Source organism: Ornithodoros turicata, chromosome 3 (genome assembly GCF_037126465.1).
Source record: "Ornithodoros turicata isolate Travis chromosome 3, ASM3712646v1, whole genome shotgun sequence".
Taxonomy (NCBI): domain Eukaryota; kingdom Metazoa; phylum Arthropoda; class Arachnida; order Ixodida; family Argasidae; genus Ornithodoros; species Ornithodoros turicata.
The window spans coordinates 42924041-42946367 of NC_088203.1; the positions used below are offsets into that span (position 1 = coordinate 42924041).

Genomic DNA, 22327 nt, shown 5'->3' on the forward strand with positions numbered 1-22327 from the left:
ACGCTTCCATCGCAAGTTCATCTTCGAAAGAATGCCGCGCTACAATCACAGACTACTACTTCGGCGACGAAGAATCTTGCTTAGAGCCGCAGCAGCACTGCTGACCCTCTACTTTCGTGTGAAATGGAAACGCACGAAAAAGCGTTCACAGTGGGTCAGTGTGCTGTGGCAAGCACGGGAAACAGAGGGCGACTTTCACACCCTGGTAATGTACCATCCCTATTATCTTTAACTTATGGGCGGCTGAAGTTACATCTTAATGATTTTTCAAATATTTTTCATATCTATGCATATTTACATTCTCATTAAGGGTCCCAGCATTTTGAATTGTCTTTGCCTTATACTAAAGTTCCATCAAACTATTTCAACGATGGTGCTACTATTGTTTAACTTTGCAGATGTCTAAGATGAGGACTCACGACACTACCGCATTCAGGAGATATGTCCGTGTATCTCCTGAGCAGTTCGACTACTTGTTGAGCCTCATCAAACACAGGCTGCAGAAGCATCCTCATGGCCGTCCAGCTCTGGAACCAGCACATCGATTGGCCATCACTCTGAGGTATGTTTTGTCCTGTTTGCCCAAAGCGGCTCTTCTTTTCATGCTTTAAAAAATTTGACGGTGATTAATTGATCATATGCTGGTTTAATAGAGCGCTCATTTGCTAACTCTACTGCCCACCAATCGAGTATGAATTTAACTTTGAAATTTCAGGTATCTTGCGTCTGGAGGCTATCTCAGCAGTGTGGCCTATAGCTTCCGCATAGGGTTCACGACAGTCAAGAGGATTGTTTATGAAACATGCACGGCATTGTGGGAGGAACTGATGCCCATCTACCTGCCTGTAAGTTGCAAATCATACATGCATGCTGCTTGTAGTAAATGCATATGTACTCATAAAGACTGTGGAGCCATTCAAAGCTATATTGCCTTTTGTTAACTGCCTCATTCTACAATTTTTTTTTCTTCAACAATGTTGCTATAAGGTGGCAACATGCTTTGAATATAGCTTTGAATGGCAGTCTTGCTGTGTTGGAAAATTACGGAGTAGCTACCATAGCATCCGTTTAGCATTGTCTTGAAAGCCCATGTGGGTCACATGCCGAGTACCATACCTCATGCACTCATGTCATGTAATTATCACATAATGGAATCTCTACTTAAGAACAAAGTCAGACAAAACTGCAGGAGTTTGCAGAAAAGCAAATGCGTTTCTTGCTTTTCATCTTTCTGTACTGAAGGACTGACTTTCACATTGCCATTGCCACCATGTAGGTGTGTTATATTCAAGCCAATGTTTGGGATGTTACAGAACCCTACACCAGAGGTGTGGGCACAGTCCGCTCTGCACTTTGAGGAAAGGTGGGCATTCCCAAACTGTGTTGGTGCTGTGGATGGGAAACACATAGTGATCGAAGCCCCAAAGCATGGAGGGTCCATGTTTTATAACTACAAGGTGGCGTAATATTCTCTCATTCTTTTCTGTAAGTTAGGATGAAACCATACAGAGCATTTTTCCTCATAGGGGTCACACTCCATCGTACTGATGGCCGTAGCTGATGCCAGCTACAAGTTCCTGTATGTTGACATCGGAGCTTATGGCTCTCAGTCCGATGGAGGCATATTCAAGGCGTGCACACTGGGCAGGGACCTTGAAGCTGGTGGCCTGGGACTCCCACCGCCAAGGAGGCTTCCTGGATCATCCCTGGAAGCCCCCTATGTGTTTGTGGGGGACGAGGCCTTCCAGCTACGTCCAGACTTCATGAGACCATTCCCTGGCACAGACTTGGACGACACCAAGAGAGTGTACAACATCAGGCTCTCACATGCCAGGTATGACAGTTCATGTATTTCTGTGACTATATGAAGATGCTCTACAAGGCAAATGTAGGTATTTTATACATATGCAAATTTGTAGTACACTATCCATGTCTGGATACCAAACATGAGTCACTGTGACCATAACCAGCAAAAGCCTCACATGTAGTGCACTGCAAATGTGCATTTCTATAAAATTAGTGCAAGTGAATTAATTCACTGAACCGGGAAAGGACAATGCGTATAAGTCTACTGATGATATGGCTAAGCAAGATGTTTTATGCCACACCAAACATATTCAATCAGTAATGTTTGTGTGGGTAGTTGTAGTATTCCAATACGTATAAAGCACAGCCGGGTGGTAATACATTTGCATATTGCAGACGGTGTGTAGAAAATGCCTTTGGGATCCTTGCGTCCCGATGGCGCATATTCAGAAGACCCCTGAATGTCAAGGTGGAGAACGTCGAGCTCTTGGTCCAGGCTTCCATCGTCCTCCACAATTTTCTTAGAGCACAGGAAGAGGCAGCTCCGGGAGGGGAGACATATTGTCCACCGGGTAAGGCAGCATCAACAACAGTAATAAGAAAGTAATGAGAAACCAACCAGACATAACACAGGAGAACACTTTATTTTGCACTTTGCACAGATGTGTGCTGATGCAGTGCAGAAAATAGACCACTGAGAAAGTAAAAAGTTCGCAAGTTTTTGTAGGAACTTGTACTTTGATGCTTCGAGTAGGTGGCAATACATATAAACAAAATGTGAGGACAGAAATTACATGTAGCACACAAATCCTAAAGTACATACAGCAAAAAACATACAGGTACATGCTAAAATGCTTAAGTATGAGGCTGTAGAACAATTAATATTAACACACGTGTACTTAAAAAATGTATGTTAATTAGGTACCTCATTAGTTGGCAACTTTCCAAAAAAAGTTGAAATGGGCATGCAGAGAGCACTGAATTGAGGACACCTTATCTGATAATGTCTCAAATTACTGTATGACTTGCCCATTTATGTATTGGCTATCAAGTCACTAATTCAAGTGTTAGTTAATTTTAATTAGTTAGCAATCATACAAAATACTGGCTGAACAAATCAACTTGACTTCATCCAAAAATATACACTGTGTATCTTTTTATCTGCAAGAAATCTTCGTAAAAAGGGGAGTTGCCTTAGGACGCTCTTACATTTGTCATAGGATTACTGGACAGGGATGCTACTGGGAAACTATATATTTCCTCAATTAGGGGACTAATTATGTTTCAATGAACTCTTTCATTATTGACCTTAGGGAGCACATTATAAAGCACAAAACAACCACAGAAGGAAACAAAGATTGTGAAACATAACGCAAAAAGAGTTTCTTTGCATTGCATGTGACGTCTTTCTGTAACGCTAACTGAAGGTGCAGATATCAACGCCACTGTGACTCCTTTGCTGATTACTTACGGTTTGCAGCAGATGTCATAAGTAAAATGCTGAGGTTAATAGCGCGCACTGTGATTACTTTTGTGCTTCATCAGTGGCTCGAGTGCATCATGTGCAGATCAGGCTTTAATATTGCAATTGTAACATGTTCCCTAAAGGCAAAAGGGCAAGGGGGCAGGCCAGCTGGTACATGGTGAAAAAATTGGAACCCGAGAAAGGGACAGAGGAGGGACGACACGACACGTTCTCGAGAACGTGTCGTGTCGTCCCTCCTCTGTCCCTTTCTCGGGTTCCAATTTTTTCACCATGTTCCCTAAAGTAAGTAATTAAACTATCTGATATCTGTTAATGAGTCCATTGGTTGAGAAATAATATGCCTTTCTAGTAACAGCCCCATTGACTAATCCAATGACAAAAGTAAAAGCGTGCTAAGGCGTCTCCCCTTTTTATGAAAATGTGTTGTAGCTAAAAAGAAACACCCAGTTTACTTTTTTTTTTGTAAAGAATGAAAAATGAAACATATGCACGCACAATTACATTGATTCTGATTCTAGTAAACCTTGCAACAGTGGAGATGATATTGTAAAAAAATGTAGATCCAATATAAGTGAATGGAAACTGTTTTTTTTATGAGTAAGAGGGGATGACCTGTCAAAATTCTGCTAAAGGCTTTGCAGATCGACGCTGCAATGCTGGTGGAGCGGAGGATGGTGAGTGGAGACAAATGCTCGCCAGAAATCCAGCTTGTGCACTGGGGGACCTCACGGCTACTCTCGCAAGGCGTTTCTCCCGTGAGGCAGCGAACGTAAGGAGCGTCTTTGCAGAGTTCTTTTCAAGTGAGGCAGGTGCAGAGGAGTGGCAGTGGGAGAAGGCTGGTGCTCGGAGACCACACAAGGACGTCTAGAAAGGTCTGTAACAAAACAATGTCTCTAAACAATGTGTTTACATAAGCAATGAAAAACTGTCCTGAGTTTACGTGCTTAAGTACATAGTCGTTTAAACCACTGAGTGCTTTCATGCATCAAGCGTTATTGAAGGGCACCAGTATGTCTTACCTACATATTTCTTCTTCAGCCTACATATCTCCTTTTTTTTTATTTACCTCTGTATGTCTCTCTCTCTCTGCCTTTACAGCTAGCAAATATATTGTATACAGGGTGTCCCAGAAAACGTGTCATGAAAACTAAAAAAAGAAAACTACGCCACCTAGAATCATGCAGGCAATGGCATTTGTTCTTACTAAGTTTTTGCCACCTCCTGATGGGCATGTCATGTACCATAAGTTTCATTATGTAAATTTTTGCAAACTGAACTCGGAAATTTGCCAAGTAAAGGTCATTTTTTTACCCCACCAATGTGAAGAGCATGATGAATTTACTCAAATTAATGATAATTGACAGGAATATTGAGGAGCTATCATATTAGAAAAAATAGCCGAAAATCGTGCTGTATGGAGCTCGCAGAGTATACCGTGTGAGGAATTGTTCAGTGGAATCATTGTCAGTCTGAGGAAAGGAGGTTAGAAACCCAGCTCACACTGGCATGGCAAAAAGAGATAACTGACATAGCTTAACGCGTCCGTCCTCGGCTGAGACCATACCTTCCCTCTCCCAATTTCAGGAACTGTCAGTTTTTCTACTACTATCACTCTGTGGGCTGGGTTTCCAACCTTCTTTCGTCACACTGACAGCGACAGCACTCAAAAAGCCCTCGCGCACCATACTCAAGCGCCCCAAGAAGGATGATGTTCGGCTATTTTTCCCGACAGGATAAATACTGAATATCACTGCCAATTATTGTGAATTTCGGTAAATTCGGCATGCTCGTCATGTTGGTGGGGTAGAAAAGAGACTCTTACTTGGCAAATTTCTGAGTTTACTTTCGCGAAAATGTACATAACTAAACTTAGGTTACGTGATATGCACATCAGGAGTTGGCAAAAAACCAGTAAGAACAAATGCCGTTGACCACATGACTCCAGGTGGCGTAGTTCTTTTATTGGAATTCAATGACACGTTTTATGGGACACCCTGTATAGCTAGGGAGTGACTTTTTTGGCTTAAACCTGGTATTCAACCAATTCGTGTTAAGCACCAACCCGAACTGATGTTTCCACTGCAGACGAACAAAGGTCACCACAGAAACGCACACATGCATGTTTGTGCCTGAAATGTCGGCACTGTGTATGCCTTTAGGAATTGGCACTGTTAGGTAACCACGCACACACAAAAGATTAGGAAAGGACCTAATAAATAAGAGAAGAAACAAAAACACCCAGTAACATGCAAAGACACAGTTGTTACCACCCAATTTCTCCCCAAATTACAGATGTAAAAATAGTGCCTGATTTCCCCCTCCCGGATCTGCGAAAGGCATTTAACCCAAAGAAGTCAATCCCCATATATATAGCAAATGCAGACTACTCACTCTTCTTCCATCGCAATGTTTACAGTCTCCGGCTCCATGTAGGACTGCACTAGCCGTAGCACTGCAATCTCGCATTCAAGTTGTCTGTGGGCAGGTACTTTTGCTACCCAACTTGACACAAGCTCGCCAAAGTGGTAGCTGGGGTCCAAAGGGGCCTGCAGGGCCACGTTCGAGTCCCTGAGCTCTTTTGCAAGCGACCTAAGGGCACCCTGCAGGTCATCCTCCATATCCGGCGTCGCTTTCCTCTTTCTGCTGCGACGACGTGCCGTAGCAGGCGGTGCTGACAGAGGAGCATCCTCCTCATCTGCTGAGACATAAGGTCCTTGAGACATGGACGGTCCCTGACTCTCCTCCCTTGATGCCCCAGCAGAAAAGTAGTCGTGCTCGTCCAGCACCTCCTGGGCTACACCAACCTATTGAAGAAGAGTGCAAATGAGGACAGAGTTTAATGTCATATTTAATGCAACTGCTAGTACAAATGGCTTGTTGGAAGCATTCGAGCAAAGCATTCAAGTGGTGGACAGAGTGGATATCTATTGCCTGTGTGGTATATACAGTGTATATATATACTTTGTAAAAACATGTTTATGCATTACATGTACATGCTGTAATATTGTGTATATAATGTAGCATCATGTCTTCAAACACCTGCATAGGAGTTTTGTACATATTCTAGGAGTGTGTGTCTTTCTTTTTTATACGTCATTCAACTTCACCTGTGCCTCAGGTCCTTCAGTGGTAGGTTCTGGAGTCTCTTGTCTTGTCGGCTCTGGGGGCCGGTTGGAGACAGTCCTGAAGAAAATATATGTTCCATAAATGCTATGTTACGTAGATGCAGTGTTTTTACATTATACTGAGAGCGCTACCTACCTCCTCGGTGTAACGACATCCTTGAGGAAGAGGAGAGCATGGTAAAATTTCCACTTGGGTGCCCCACTGCTCTCCTCTGCCTCGAGCACGTCGTCCAGGCCCGCCCCACTGGCTGCCGCCTTCTTTGTTGCCAGCAGTGTCCTTCGGAAGCTGTCGAACAACCTCTTCCAGGTTTTCTTGCATACTTCCACTAGATTTGTGACACAAAGAGTGATTAGAAGTTCACTATTGTGGAACTAGTTGCACATGTGTTTTTGAGACCAATTATGTTTCTGTGCGTTTTACTGTGTGTGTTGTATAACTGCTTGTAAAATTGCCTCATGTTTTGCTTGTTTGAATGTATTTCAAGACACAAGAGAATTGTAAAACAAATTGTAAAGATTTCTGCAGTTCTTCAGCATGTACTGATAAACAACATGTGAGGCGGTGGTATAATTACATACTTTGTGATTGTCTGGGACTGTACAATTACTTACAACAGCGGTCTGATGTACTCCATGATCAGTGCATTGATGATATTGCGTGTACTGCAATTGATAATTATATACCAAAAAGCCACTCTCGTAATGACAAATACCTTCTTTGGTTAGGAGCTGAAAGAATGTTTGTAGGAAGCTGTACAAAAAGAATGGCCCACAGTACTGGTATGACAAGTTCAACACTGCTCATGCTCTTTGTTGCACGCTATTTGCCAGAGATAAGACACTTCATGAGAAGTCAGTCAGGAAGAGCCTAAGTAGGAGACAGAAAAAATTTTGGAAACCTGTTAACCAGTATATAAACGGGACAACTGTCCTTATGACGTCACAGAATGGGACAATTATCTCCTGGCTATTGGCCCTGCTATATTGAGCAGCATATTTGCAGACCACTTCAGTTAGTGTTATTTTTCTGGTACTGTTTGACTCAGCATGGGACACTGGAATACAGAGTAACGACTGTCTCCCACTTGCTCCGTTTGCAATTGTGACGTTCTTTCCGCCATTCGAAGGGTTGAGTCTAGGGCAGCCTCTGGTATTGATGGTATTTCTAACTTTATTGTCAAAAGCTGTACTGAGTACCTGTTGTGTCATCTCAGTCATATTTTTAACTTGTCTTTGCAGACGGCTGTGTCTTCAAATAACAGGAAATTAGCTAATACTATACCTTCCTTTTCAGTATGGTGATCCATGTTCTGTTAATGAGTATTGACTGGTTTTTCTTTGGTATGTCCTTTTTGTAAAATGCTTGAAATGGTTGTCTATACGTTTTTCTATTACTTCTTATCCAACAAAACTTGTTCAGAACAATATGGCATTATGAGAGGTAGGTGTATGGAAACGAACTTGAGTACATTTCTGCACTACACAGCACCACTTGTCCGTAATGGGCAACAAGTAGACGCTGTCAATTTCGACTTCAGTAAGGCGTTTGACTGTGTGGTGCCTGATATGCTTGTTCTGAGACGTAGTTAGTATTGCTTGTACAATAATTATTCTGTTTGGATAAAAAGTTACCCTAATGACAAAACTCTTAGTATGGGTGGGGCTTGCTTACTTCGTTTCTCTGTATATTTGTGGTACCTCAAGGGTGCAACTTGGGCCCTCATCTATTTCTCATCTTTGTCAACAATGTCGTTGACATAGTGAAGCATTATGATATTTTACTGTTTGTAGATCACAAAAAAAATTTCCATTCAGTATCTCCTAATACAGATTGTGGTTTCGTTCAAGTAGATATTGATGTGGTTACCGAAATGAAATGCATATATACATATATATTACGTACTGCTAAAACAAACATTCTGCCCTTTACCAGGAAACCTTCAACGTTGTTGTATGATTACTGGTTAGAGCGTGTGCAGATTGAACAAGTGAATGTTGCACATCGTGTTGATGTGTTACTCGATAGCTCTTCAAAAGCTCGATCATTTCGTTTCACACATTTATGGTTTCTGCATGAGGATGTTGGGGTTTATAAGGTGTATTCCTTGGAACTTTAAGGAACTCAATCTGTGATCTGCTTGTTTTAAAGCCTTGTTCACAGTAAGGTAGAGCTTTCTTCTGTCAAGTGGAATTGCATTTCAGAATCCCAATAAGACTACTTGGAAAGTATCCCGAGGAATTTTGTTTATATTAATTATAATATATTTTAAAAAGGGCGTGGTACTAAGAGTACCATCATGTTTTATTGAAGCTGTGAATGGTGTTCATAAGGGCAAGCCGTCATCATCAGGACATGACATTTCTTTACAGGCTTATGCATAGCGTCGTTGATGCACAGTGTTTCTTACGTGCCATTGATATGTTCCACTTAGATACAAACAACAGACAAAACAGACCCCTGTTAATCTGTTCTCCATCATCATGTGACTTATTCGGTTATACTTCCCTGGTTGTTTGTCTTGAGTGCATGTACAACCACTTGAAATTTGAAAGTCCGGATATATGTACGGACTTGTGTTCTTTTGCTTCCTGTGTTAAAAATATTTTTATGTAGTTTGATGTTAATGTTTATCTGGCTTCTTCTCTTTTGTATCATGTGTTACTTATATTGATAGTGTACCTTCGCTTACGATTTCACTGTTGACTAAATTCCTTGTCACTCTCTCTCACCGTGGGAAATAACATATGCCCAGGCATTCGACTTAATACTGAGTTAATCCAAGCTAATACATTGAACGTGGGGTTTTTCCCGGGGCATGCAATCAGATATGCTCACTCAGCCAGGAGTCAATAGCTCGCACTTCTTCCAGCTTTTTTCTTTATGCACACAATCAATAAAGACAACGTAAAGTGAACTGTGCTGTTAATGTAGACTATTATCTGCTATGTAAACTTCACTGTCATAGTCCTTGATCTTGTATAAATAATATTAACTAATGAATTAGTCATTAATAGCATCAGCAGTCTTGGTTCAGCACTGGACAATAGTATTAAAGAAGTCAAGCAACTCTCTGTTCTTTTCTCATTGTTTAGAATGAATCAGGGGTGTTATAAAAAGTGCAAGGTTGAGTAATGATGTTGGTTTCAGCACTGGTTCTAGCTGTACCTTGCGTTCCGAAATGCATGAACCTCTACTTTTTCAGATAGACCACGAAGTGTTCATGTCTGTTCTCATCATGTTCACTAAGTAGACTGCTATAGATTTCATCACAGCTAGTTTTGGTTTCCCATTCCCCCGGCTGAAGGAATTTGGCCGATACAAAAGAGATGATGAAACCGTCCTTTTCAACTCGTAAAACAATAATCAATCAGGGAATTTCTTACCTGTCATCTGGGGGTGGTTAAGTGCCTCAGCAACTTCTAACCACAGCCTGGAAACTTCGTGTCGATCTTTGTACTGCGCGTTCCACTTGTTCCAAAGGGGAGGCCTCTCCTCAACTTCGAGAATCAATCTCTCGCGGAGTTCATCGCTTGGGCAAGACATCCTGAAGACTGACAGACTGGAGTACGTCAAACACCGGCAAGAAAACCGCGGCTCAAGGTTTCTCGTAGACGACATAATGAAATCAAAGGGCCGACAATGCGCTAATCCACCGGTCGACAGAAGCTTCCGCACCTGTCCTTCGTTAGGACGGCGCCTATACGGCCTCGAGAAGGGATTTCAACGATTTCAAACAACTCGGGTGGGTTTATGGTTACTGGCATGCACTCACTCCGTGCAAAGGAATGGACTACGGTGTTCTCTGGTCGGCATATTTTATTATCATATGTAGCAAGAAGCATTCACAAAAAACGTTCTTTGACAAAAATCTACAGTACAGAGAGACCTTATGAAATAACACACAAAGTGTACGTACAGTAAGCACATTTCCTCTTTAAAGAAATGAGATATGGAAACAGACAGTGTGATGTCATCCAGAAGAACAAAACAGTCAATTACACCAGAGTGCTGCTAGACAGATTATATGACAAAAGTCAGTTCCTTGGATATGCCCATCGGTGTCTAATGACACGACAGTGGAAGGCAGTCCGTTCCAATCATTGAGAAGTTCGCTTGCCTGTGACCGATTGGTCTCGTCGTCGCCTGCCTGCAGTGCTCTTGAAGCCATGTGTGAGATGACAAAAAACATCCAGATCTACAGATTTTCCCACCACAAAGCTTGATGTGATCGCCTACAACACATACACCATTGAGATCAAACACATACATTTGACCAACGCCGCCATATCGCGAGCTGTCGACCGTCGATGTAAACAATGCATCTGATTGGCTGGAAAGACGAGCGCCAGAGCTGCAGAGCGCCAGAGCAACCAAATTTTTGGATACGGGAGCGCCAGAGAATTCCTGCCGCTCCGGCGCTTTGGCGCTGCCGCCAAAAGCTATGGGACCTCTCCTGCAGCTGGCGCTGCGGCGCTCTGGCGCTGGCGCTGTGGCGCTGCAGCTCAAATTGGAGCTATGGGACCCGGCCTTAAGAGGCGTCGTATTCGCGGTACAAAGGCGCGCTCTTGTTCTTTGTTCTCCGCGCGGGAGGTTTCGTAACATGGAGCGCTCGGGTCAAATACCTTCGTTATACGGGTCACCCGAATACACTGCACCGTATGGAAGCTAAACGCGGGCTTCAGGAAACTTCGCTACATGGAGAAATTCGTTGCATGGAGACTTCGTTACATCGAGGTTTAACTGTATACAGTGCCTTACCGTGTATACAGTAGAATCTCGATGATACGAATCTCACGGGGTCGCGGAAAAAATTCGTATCATCCGAAATTCGTATCAAACGAATCAAACCAAAATAAAAATTGAGGCAAGAAAATAGTGAGTGACTGTTCATTTTCCGTTACTGTCAATGAACGAGGTCGGTTGTAACGCTTTTATGTCTCCGTTTTTGGCCAATGCTGCCCAAATACGCAAGATGATTCAAAAGACGTAGCACGTGCTTTTCACCCGCGAGTCGCGCGGCAGTGTTCTAAAGCGAGCTTCTCCTAAAACACGCAGGCGTTAGGTGAAGCCGACTTGCGTAATGGTGACGCGTAATGTTGCCACAAGTTGTCCTGATATGTTCCCTGCACGTGTTCTGGGGTTCTCGTCGCTGTTTTCCGCCAGAGCGATGTCACACAGCTTCCCTAGGCAGCACAATGTACTGAAAGTCGAGTGCAATAGGGGTGGACGGGTAGGTGGAAGGCCTTGAACACACTCGTGAAACTAAAGAACATTGATAAGACACATACCGTCCACCCCTATTGCACTCGACTTTCAGTACATTTTGCTGCTTGGGTCGCGGTTTATTGTTGCGAGGGGGGTAAAAAGGTCATGACAGAGATAAGGTGATAAGGTTCCGGGCCGTTCAATCCCTTTGATCTTATCTCCACCACCACCACCAAAAGGAAAGTCATTGCTTGCATTGCGCTACATGATGTAAGGGAGTTCGTGGTGAGGATCGCCCTCCCTTTTCGAAAGACGCAGCAGCATGACTCGCGCGCTCTCGCGTCACGGGGGAACGGCCTCTGTCGCATCCTCGGCTCATTCGTATCATCCGTAAAGGCAAGATACTGTATAAGTAGTAATTTTCGCGAGGACCTATTTTTCGCGAAATTCGCGAACGCCCTTTTTTCGCGAATTTAAAGTCCCGCGAAATATTCGAACCAATGACAGAAAAATACTTGAAAGAAATATGTAAGAAATTTGACCCAGGACGCCGAGGCAACTTATGTATACGGAGTTTCTTACGCTGTTAGACTGCATTGCCTCGCAAAGTGTTCAGTTCGCCGCTGCAACTGGAGACTGTAGTCCCGCCTTGACGTACGAATCCCGCGCGGATGTAAGCCTCCCGTGATTCCGGTTCCTTGTAAGCCTGGATCATCCAGCAAGCGCGTATGCACTCTGCCACGCGTATAGGCCTTTGCAAAAGTTGTCGCATCACTACCAAGTGCCAATCGCACCTGCTCGGTGCGATGACAGGAATGACGGGAGGCAGGGCAATTGGGCAATGGCACAGATACGAGCCGAGTAAAACCCCCTAATCGCATCCCTTGCAGTCAGAAGTGCTCAAAAGGAAGACAAATTGAACGAGTTACCCAGTTGTGATACTTATTATTAGCTTCTTCCAGGAAGTTCAAGGTGGATTGCCCCTAAGATGCAGGGTGGACGCAGCGCGGTACCGCGAATTTAAGGTTCCGCGAATAATTGCCTGATCCTGGTTTCTCACAAATTCGCGAATTATTGAGCCCGCGAATTTAAGCACTTATACAGTAACGCGTTCGTATCATCCGAACTCTAATACATGGGAAGAATAGGCATTCCGGCCGGGACCGGAGAAGAATTCGTATCATCCCGAAATTCGTATCATCCGTGATCGTATCATCGAGATTCTACTGTATTACGATGTTGTCAGTTCAATAAAAAAAAACAAAAAAACAATGGAACAATGTGTGCCCAAATAATGTTGGTCTGTTCTGTACTTCACTTGAATACTGTTCTTGATTTTTACTGTTCTAAAAGCATTCTTTAGCACTACCTATACAGAGTGCCTATAAAATAGACCCACGCGTTTTCCGGTTTAATGTTTTTGAAAATTGGAGGGTGAAATCGGGTTGTACCGGGTTCGCCAAGATAAACTTCGGGGTTTGTAACGGAGATAAAACAAATAGAAACAGTGTCGGGAAGCTAAAGTAGATGTTAGAGGACGTATTATGCCCCAAACTTTTATGTCCATATACTGCCACTTGGTCCGCTTCTCTGCGGATAAATCGTGAAAATTAAAAAATTGCTGCTACCTAACATTTCTAATCAGCTATACCTGTGTTTCAGCTCCTTCCGTCAGATGGCGAAACGGTCGAACGTGGTGTTGCAGACGATACTGAAACCAAGTGAACAAGTGGAACTGAATGCAGAGGACTACTGTGCGGCATTGTCTGCAACGCCGCGTTCGACCGTGTCGCCATCTGACGGAAGGAGCTGGAACACAGGTACAGCCAATTGAAAATGTCAGGCAGCGGTGTTTTTTTTTGCAAAACCTTTCGTAAGCTACAGGTATTACAAAACAGTCTATACATGGGCACAGAATGCAGAAGTCATCTGATCCATAGGTGGAAAGCAATGCATTACATTTGTATAATGAGTAATCGTAATGCATTACAATTCCGGAAAAGTCATCAGTAATGGTAGTGCATTACATTTTGACCTAGTAATCTATCATGGCATCACTCATTGCTCTCCTGGCACTACTCTCCTCTCGTGCGCAAAGCACAGAGTCATAGTGTATCGTTACTGAATAAAGTTTTTCTAAATTCGCGGAGGAAAAAGTTGCTAGGTTTACCCTTAGACGAATCACGAGGCGTGTCCTGAGGATCTTCATGAGGCGCATCCTGAGGATGTTCATGAGCAGGTGGCTGCTCAATGTCCGATTGGTTACCAAGCACGTCTGACTTTTGTGAGGACGTGGAGGGACGTGGCTCTGCAGGTGTCATCTGTTGGATCCTCTTGGAACTCAAACGGAATGGAGACGTGCCGGGTGCAATGCTTCTTCCGGATCTTCCACTTCGAGACGGGGGACAGATGGGGGTGCTGGTCTGCACTTCTGTAAGGGAACAACACTTATTTAAAGCGGCACTAAAATGTAAAAACAACTTGCTCTCAAATGAAAGCCCGTGTTTCAATTAGTTGACACAGCGTGACCGTTTAGGAGAAAAACGCAATGAAAACAGAGCAGTCTTTGGCGGCATCCAATGAGACAGCAGGAAAAGCGCGCGCATGCCTATCGTGGCCATGTGGATTTGTAACGGGTCCGATCATAGTGTTCCGTATATGTGCATTTTTCAATACCAATTCACTGAATTGTAGCTCACAGTAGTTCTCGCGAATGTTCCAACACCAACATTTATCTTCACGTGCTTCGGACAGTGATGCAGGTCCACTTTGCAACACGGACTATGTTTTTCGCCGGGACTGCTCCATGTTGTGGCACGTGCAGTATGGACTAAAAGCACCGATGCACGAGCTGAAACGACGTTCACTGCTTAGCGCCGAAGCAAGAAAGAGTCCAGTATAATTGGATTGTAGCTCCATAACTGAATGTGATATTCAATCAATTACAGTATTCTATTCAGGAAGTAAGAACCGCTGCCATTGAAATGAAGCTGAACCATTGTGCGCCCACAGGGAGTAAGATGCAAAGCGTTCGACGAATTGTTGGACATAAACGAAAACTAAGCATGTTGCACTCCTCCGCAAGCAACTCAAGGTCGAACTCAACTGCTCACACGTGCTGCACCTATGTATGTAGTGCTATTTTCTGTGCGAAGTAACTTGGAAGTAACTCTGTAACTGCGAGTTACATTTCAGGCTGAAGAACTTTGTTATTAACTTTGGTACATTTTTCACACAGTAACATAGCTTGTAAAGAGTTCTTTGTGATGGGTAACGTCTCAATCTATGCCGATGGCCCTGACTGCGGCGAGGACGGCAGCTTCCTCAGGTTGCCAAACAGTAGGGATTGTACTGGAATTGAACCTACCTTTATACATCACAGCCCTCAGCATTTTTACCGTGTGTCAAATTAGTTGTAAAAAAGAAAAACGCTTCAAAGGATTCTTGTAGATGTAAACAAAACCAAAAGGTGGCTACATTTTATAATAACGACCAACGAAACAACACAAAGAACGAGTAAGTGACCACACTGAGATGTTCAATTCTCAGCTTCTATTCCAGCACCTTTCAGATACATTGAAGGGATCGCTAGTTTCAAAAGGACGTGACCGATGTCAGTACAACAGAGTTTTGCCACCGCTTTAGGGCCATTACTGCATTTTTCCATGTTTAATGAGAGCTTTAGGCGTCTACGCCAGCATAGGCATTGACAGGCACAATCAGATCAATACAGGAGGTTCCCCAGCACTCAGTTCATGTTCCTGTGTTGAAAAGGCACTATTGGAACCACTGGACAAAAATAGGCGTTTGGCTAGAAATCCAGGGTCTAAAGGGTCTAATCATAACGCGGTGAATGACAAGATGCATGAAGTAGGGCACGCAGACGGCAAATTAATCAGTAATGAGGCCCTAGAATTAACCAGCCAGACATATCTCTGGGCGTCCCTAGTTGCCGCAGCGAAAACGGCGGCAAGATTTAAGAATGGCGTTCCAACAACATACTCCAGCATGTAGGGTACTAATAAAGTTACGATACATGCTTTCTAAGGGCAGTCTTGCACGGGTAATTGATGGGCCTTTATCCGCACTGACGCCACGTCTTCCCCACATGATTCACTTGGTACTAGAACACTGTACTGGCACAGGCTCACCCCTGCAAAGCATTACTTTTTCGGGCATGGGCTGGGCTCGGGTTTGACATTATTGGTCCGGACCCATACATTACCGGGCCTATGTTGAGCTCAAGCAAGTGGTTCTCCACTATTAGTAAGACAAGGTCAACTTTTACAGCCCACTACACTGGGCCAGGCCGAGGTAACCTTTAATTTTGTGAGCTAGAGCCGGGCTTGGGCCATGCTAGGTATGTAGCCGTCAGGCCGGGAGAGTAAATCACTGATTGGAAAGCCGGGCTCGATCCTGTCATGGTCCTAAGAATGTGGCCCTGCCCGGCCAAGAGTACTGATGTCAGAGCTGTCGTCAGCATAGAAACCTATGGTCTGTTTTTCCTGCTGCTCTTCTCGGCTGCATCATAGAGGAAGCAGGGAAGTTCCAGTGCAGATATTGCGCCGATGTTTTCTTCAGAGCAGCATGCATGGAACCATACATACATGCATCAGCTCGTTGCATGTGAATGTTGAAAGCTGCTTCTATGAGCTTTAGAGCTAGCTGTGAACCAGAACAGCATTTCTCGGAGTGTGCAGTAAATACCCCTAATTCATGGCTCAAGTGCTTTACGAAGTGACATCAATACCGTTACAGCAAAGCAAAGCAGCGGCTCTGATGTATCAGCGCCCAAATGTCACCATTGTCTGCTGTCGCCATGTCGGGAATCGTACTTGCACCCATTCCACGACCGAACTCGAGGATCGCCTACCCACTTGGTCACATGATACAACTCTGTCATGTGACCAACGCCTACTTGAGAGTTTGTTTTGGAACACGGCCGGAATGTGCCATCGAGGCTGGTTGCAGGCATGTAATACCCCAGGCCAACTAACCATTATCCAGTGCCCGCCATTCGGAGTGTACAGGAAGCTCTTCAGTTTTCTCAGGTTGTTGTTCTTCTTCCTCCTCCTTGTAGATGACTGATGCATTTGTCTGAAGATGGGAACCTGGAGGCCAAAGGTCCTTCCTGCAACATAAAGTGCAGTGAAAACAAAGATCGACAAAGTGTGCGTGGAAGATAGATTTCACTCATAAAATGTACTTGGATGATCTGCGTATAACAGCAAACAGGCTGCAACCCATCAATCTGTTCAGCCCTCAAGAAGGTTGACTTTCATTGGCACAGCAATTCATTAGTACAGCATTTTTTAGAACCATAGAACTTTGCAACTAACAGTCCCCTTAAACTAGGTCACTGTGAGCAACAAGTACACATTCCCACTGAATTTTGGAACAAAAGTTCCAAGGACCTTTTAAAGGGGCACTAAACCGATATAGGAGCAATGATGTATCAGTAGGAATATGTCCATTTAACTCTGAAACATATTTTCTTAAATTATGAAGGTCGACAACGACGTAGTAGCACAGAACGCTTTGCGCACTATTTCTTGAACTTGCTCCGCCCTTCAAGTTCTCACAACACTAGGAGCGACGTTATTGTGACGTTTCGTGGGGGCCACCACTTATGTTACCGCATTTTACCGTGTATACCGTGAGCGACATTTCCCCAGAAGCGGAAAAACGTCGTAGCTTTCTGCTGTTACGTGAGCGCTCAGCATCGTGTCTTCACGTACACTGCTGACCATGGGGAATATCCTGCGCCACAACCACGCTGACGGCGGAGTCTGCTAAATGCGCAATATGCCACTCCCGGTAGTCTGCACAGTGCGAATGCTCAGCACAACACGGGATGGAACTTTGGCTCTGTAAGCAATATTTTCATTTTTTCTTTCGCTAGAATCTTCCGCGAGTATGTCGCTCGTGTGAATACACTGTTTGAATAAGTGTTTTTTTTTTTTCAGAACCGCTACACTCACGAGGAATGTCCTTCCACACCGTATTATTTGTACATCTTTTCTCTAATAGACATGAGATTTCTTTATAAGCCACACTTATTCTTTGAAGTGAAACCCCAACAATGGGACAGCAAACAGGTTCTCCCCCACGGCTGACCTTGTGGGAATCCAAGATTGGTTGACGACGCAAAACGCCACTCGGAGATGAGTCTGCCCCGTTTGCTGTAGCCGAGTGACGTGTGCTGACGCATTCGATGGAGGGGAGAGTTGAGCTGATTTCGCTCTTTGATCCGCTTTTTAGATAGTTAAAGCGCTTGAGCTACGTAAAGTCTTCCACATATTTAGGTATAGTGAAACCCCTGCTTTCACTCTGTGTAGTGTTTTAGACGCAGCAAGATCATCAGATTAGTGCCCGTTGTTTTGACTAGCATGTAAAACACAGTTTATAGCCAGGGTTTCAATATTTTGCAAAAATACAAATATCACATGAGAGAACAATGGGGACTGCACAATAGTGGTCAGTACACAGATGTGGCTGACAACTAGGACAGAAAGAAAATGAGATTAATATAATAGAGGGTGCCATCCATTTGTTGCAGCTGATTCCAATTGCAATAAAGAATGCTAACTTCTGTGGTTTTGAAGCTACAGTTCTGACTCCGGAACAGTGTAATTTGCACAAGCAACTCTACGAGAGAAAGGAAAAGATGCGAAACCGAGGGTTTTCAAGGATGGTAAAAGAAGTGCAGAGTTTTCCAGACCTCGAAAATGGCGTTTTCAAATTCCAGGTGATTCGAGGGTTTCATGGACCAGTGAGAACCATGACACATGCATTTCTTACAGGCAGGGGGACAACACGACACATTTTATTAAATGACTAAATGATACCTTGGAAAAATCTACATACATCATCATTCCCTACATAAAGGGCGTTTCAGAACCGATACCGCAGGCACTAGCTCAAGCAAACATAAAAACTGCTTTTAAACCTCAACCCACACTGAAGAATCTGCCCAGCCATCCAACAGATAAGACAACACCAAACGATCAACATGGGTTCGTCTACAAGACATCGTGGCAAGAACGACCGGCGATGTACATCAGGGAAACTGGGAGAAATACAAAAACCAGAATGAAAAAACACGAAACAGATGTTTGACAAGGCTGCAGAGAAGCAAACTGAACTATGTGAACATGCGGTAAAACTGGTCACAGATTACATCATGATAACCCAGAATTTCAGCTTGTGAGGGTCGTTGAGGGGTGAGGAAATAATTGGAATCTTGGCACACGAAGATAATTAAAGAAGCTATCAACAGGCATCCGGGCCCCCTACCAAAATGCTACACACCTTCGATATATAAAAAAGGACCTGCAGCTTGTGGTACGTTATTCTGATGATGAAACGTCAAACTTTTTTCGTTATTGTATTGTTGTTTGCTGGTGTATACACCGATTGAAAAAGTGCCAATTCACCCACCAATATGGGCAGTGGAGATTGCTAAATGCCGTACATTCAGCACAGCTGTTCCACATCTTATGTCAAACTAAAAGGGGAGAAGTGCTTTTTTTTTTATTTTGTACCCGAAAATCTACTCTGCGGCTATCTAAATCACGGCTCCTGAAATAAAATCAAGTTTTCACCTCACGATTTTCAAAAGCCATGAACTCATAGTAACTCTTGAGTCATAACTAAATGTAACTCTTTATAGGACCACTCTCGGAAGAGTCCAAGAATACGAATATCTAGGCGTCATTTTTTGTAGCAACCTCAGGTGGAAGAACCACATTAGATATATGGTTGGGAAAGCAAGTCGCATGTTAAGAGGGCATACCAGCTCTCCGTCCCAATGTATTTCCTATGGAACAGTTTTTATGCTTTTTCTCAGATTTTGCCGCGGGTGGTTTCATCATAAAGAGGAAGACGAGATGAAGATATTTACGCTACAGGATTTCTCATACATGTCGTATGTATTTTACGGCGACGTCACGCACGAAAGGCACTCGAAGTCTGAATGCTTAGAAGGAAATTTCGCCATAGTATAAAATACAGATATTGTATTAACAGTCATATAAAACTTCAGTTCAAACTTGTTTAGAGTATGCATCTGCTCCAAACGAAGCAATAAAAAAATCAAACGACCGCTGCCGTTTCGATCAAACGGTGTTCGATCAAATGACTTTCGACCAAATGTCCCGCGTTCGATCAAACAGCTTTCGTTCTTGCGAAGACGATTTCTCCGGGGAACATTTTTCCCTGGGGACAGTTCTGCCTTGGGACATTTTTTTTCGGGGTAGAAAATCTGGCATCTCGGGCGAGCTCTGATTATATGAAACGACTTCTCCGTGATCATTCCATCATTTGGCAACTAGCGCTCATATTCATCTCTGGAAACCCAAATTTTGTAATTGCATCTGTGTTGCCCTTCAAGAATAGTGATTTTCCTAAAATACGCATAAATTTGGCTCACAAGGTGTCCAGTTCTTCAGCTTTTCCACAACCAAATTTCACGTTTTCAAGTTTAGATTGAATTAACTGAGACCTCAGCATTCAACACAACGAAATCTGGAGTAAAAAGTTTACGCTTCAGATATTCTTCTAAAAAAGAAAAGAATGCATATATTATCCCAGTCCCACATAATAAGGAGGACGAACTGTACTTTTTTGCCAGACTCAAACAAGAACCTGTTATGTTGTCAGGTGACCATAGTTATTATTTTCCTCCAATGTGTCCTTTTATTTTTTGTCAGATCGTTCCTCTTGGCGTTCAGGAAAAAAAAAGAAAAAAAAAAAAAGAAAAGAAAAAGCTGTAGGGAATATCGCGACTCCCGCTTCGAGGCCTTGCCGCTCGACCTTCCCATATCTTTTTGGTTGGTTTCCGTGTGTCGACCCGAAGCCTTTATCGCCCTTCACCTCCTTTGCACGGTTTTGCAACCTGGTACACCAGAAGAAAAGGGGTCCCCTGTCACTGGGGTTGTTGACTGACATCATTTTTCTGAGCGGGTGTAAGGTAAAAGAAAGAGAATGGAGAACATGGAGGAAAGGAGCCTTTGAAACATGTTACTGAAGTTTTCGGGTTATAATAAGAAGTCTGTTCTACGATGGAAATTTTGACAAGTCTTTTGCACCAACGCCTTGTAAATGAATTCAGATATTTCATAATGCTTACTTACCAGAAATATACATATCAAAATGTCATTTTTGCATGAATAATTGAGTTATTATCAAGGTAAATTGAATGTTGTAAAAACACTTTTGGGACCCCTCATATAGGACCCCGGTTAGCTAATGCTGCCCTTCTAGGCGCGGGCGGGTTAACTTTGTTGTGCATTTCTCACACACAAAATATGGACTTTGTCGCAGGCAATGCTATGTACCTTGTAACTTGAATAAGCTCCCCTTCGACAGTTTTTCTTTGGAATCGAAGTACAAACTAAAAAAAGCGCTACGGCAACTTTATCATAGGATGTAGTACCTTTATACGTTCATATGCTGTCGAACTGTATGCCGCTGGCTGCTTCAGGGTGAGTGCCACAAGCCTTTCGGTTTAGACGGGCCTGTTTTATTATATTTGTAGTTTGCTTTCTTGAGTAAAATTATTATTATTATTATTATTATTATTATGTAAGCGAGTGCAAAAAAAAAAGGAATACCGTTTCGAGCACTAGATTCTCCAGACTGGCATTGTAAGCGCTGTGTGTAGGCAATGTTAATAGCCTAATTTATAGCCGCTGGTAGATCCAAATGAGAGCCTCTGAGATACCGGCATCCGTACTATCCGATCACACTTGTACGTCGGCAACTCGGCATACAGTAAGTATGCACTAGTAAAACAATACGAAGAGCAACTAAACATTCCATAATCAGTCAGTACAGGCGGTAGTGACTTGTGAAAAGCAATAATTGTAGCATAAATATACAAGAACAAAAAAAAATTCTCATGTAGCAATAGGAGACAAGCAAAAAGACGTGAATGTCTCGAATCGAACTGCGGACCTTTCGTGGCAAAGTCCGACACTTTACCACTCAACAAACAACGCAGAGGGCGAGGGCCGCCTTAAACTCGCGAGGTCAACCATGCACAATGGGGATTATTTCGGGAGTCGGAGGCGAACGGCGTGATAAGGACGGCGACCCTGGCGCCATCTAGAATCGGGAAAATCGTGAATCGGAGTTGCTCCCCGACTGGTATGTCCTCTTAAGGTTAGTAGTACAGAATTTTAAAAATGTTCCGACCAAGGTCAAGGAGACAATGTATTTTATGCATGTTAGACTGACACCTGAATATGCGCGTATCTTATGGGACACAGATTACTCATCCTGTACAAGCGAACTAGAAAAAAAAAAAAAAAATGATGCAGCCAAGTATGTGTGCAATCGGTATTGTATTGCAGATACTGTTACCAAATGAAAACCATGCTGGAATGGCCTTTACTGTCAACATGTAGAACAAACTTTCTTCTAAAATTTTTGTACAGTGTTTATGATTACCAAACCATTTTGACCTTCAAAGTATTTGCAAACCTCAACATACAGGCTGACTAAGATTGATCATGCTCAGAAGATATGTGAATATAATACGTGGACAGACGTTTTTAAATTTCCTTCAGGTTTCAGTGTAACGTTGGAAGACACGTTTGTCTTGTTGGTACAACACAAGCCACTGTTACTTTGTGTTTCATGCATAAATTCCTTGCATTGTATGCGCATTTTCACACCATCATTTCCAATTATGTTTCGCGC

The 22327-nt window shown here is 43.3% G+C and overlaps 2 protein-coding genes across 4 annotated transcripts in view; one reads left to right on the top strand and one right to left on the bottom strand.

Moving 5' to 3' along the window:
- Positions 1-22327, bottom strand: part of LOC135388444 (uncharacterized) — a 79871-nt gene that overhangs the window by 9015 nt on the left and 48529 nt on the right. For 2 of the 3 annotated variants that reach the window (XM_064618016.1, XM_064618015.1), the window contains exons 9-11: positions 16621-16754; positions 13794-14054; positions 10079-10575 (exon numbers count right to left, since the gene is read on the bottom strand). In XM_064618016.1, coding sequence (XP_064474086.1) covers positions 10481-10575; positions 13794-14054; positions 16621-16754 — 490 coding nt within the window. In that variant the 3' untranslated portion in view covers positions 10079-10480. Of the gene's footprint in view, positions 1-10078; positions 10576-13793; positions 14055-16620; positions 16755-22327 lie in introns of those variants that run through there. The other variant, XM_064618017.1, reaches the window with a different exon arrangement.
- On the top strand, positions 509-9036 carry LOC135388445 (uncharacterized). Its single transcript, XM_064618019.1, has 7 exons — positions 509-562; positions 716-845; positions 1314-1457; positions 1527-1834; positions 2203-2378; positions 3925-4164; positions 5709-9036. The coding sequence occupies exons 2-6, from the start codon at positions 828-830 to the stop codon at positions 4158-4160; spliced, it is 882 nt and encodes a 293-aa protein (XP_064474089.1). The 5' UTR covers positions 509-562; positions 716-827; the 3' UTR covers positions 4161-4164; positions 5709-9036.

Bases quoted from the DNA above. Each gene is read 5' to 3' on its own strand.
- LOC135388445 (XM_064618019.1), top strand. The intron at 1,458-1,526 runs GTGGCGTAATAT...TTTTCCTCATAG, and splicing joins CCATGTTTTATAACTACAAG to GGGTCACACTCCATCGTACT. The intron at 1,835-2,202 runs GTATGACAGTTC...TGCATATTGCAG, and splicing joins ATCAGGCTCTCACATGCCAG to ACGGTGTGTAGAAAATGCCT.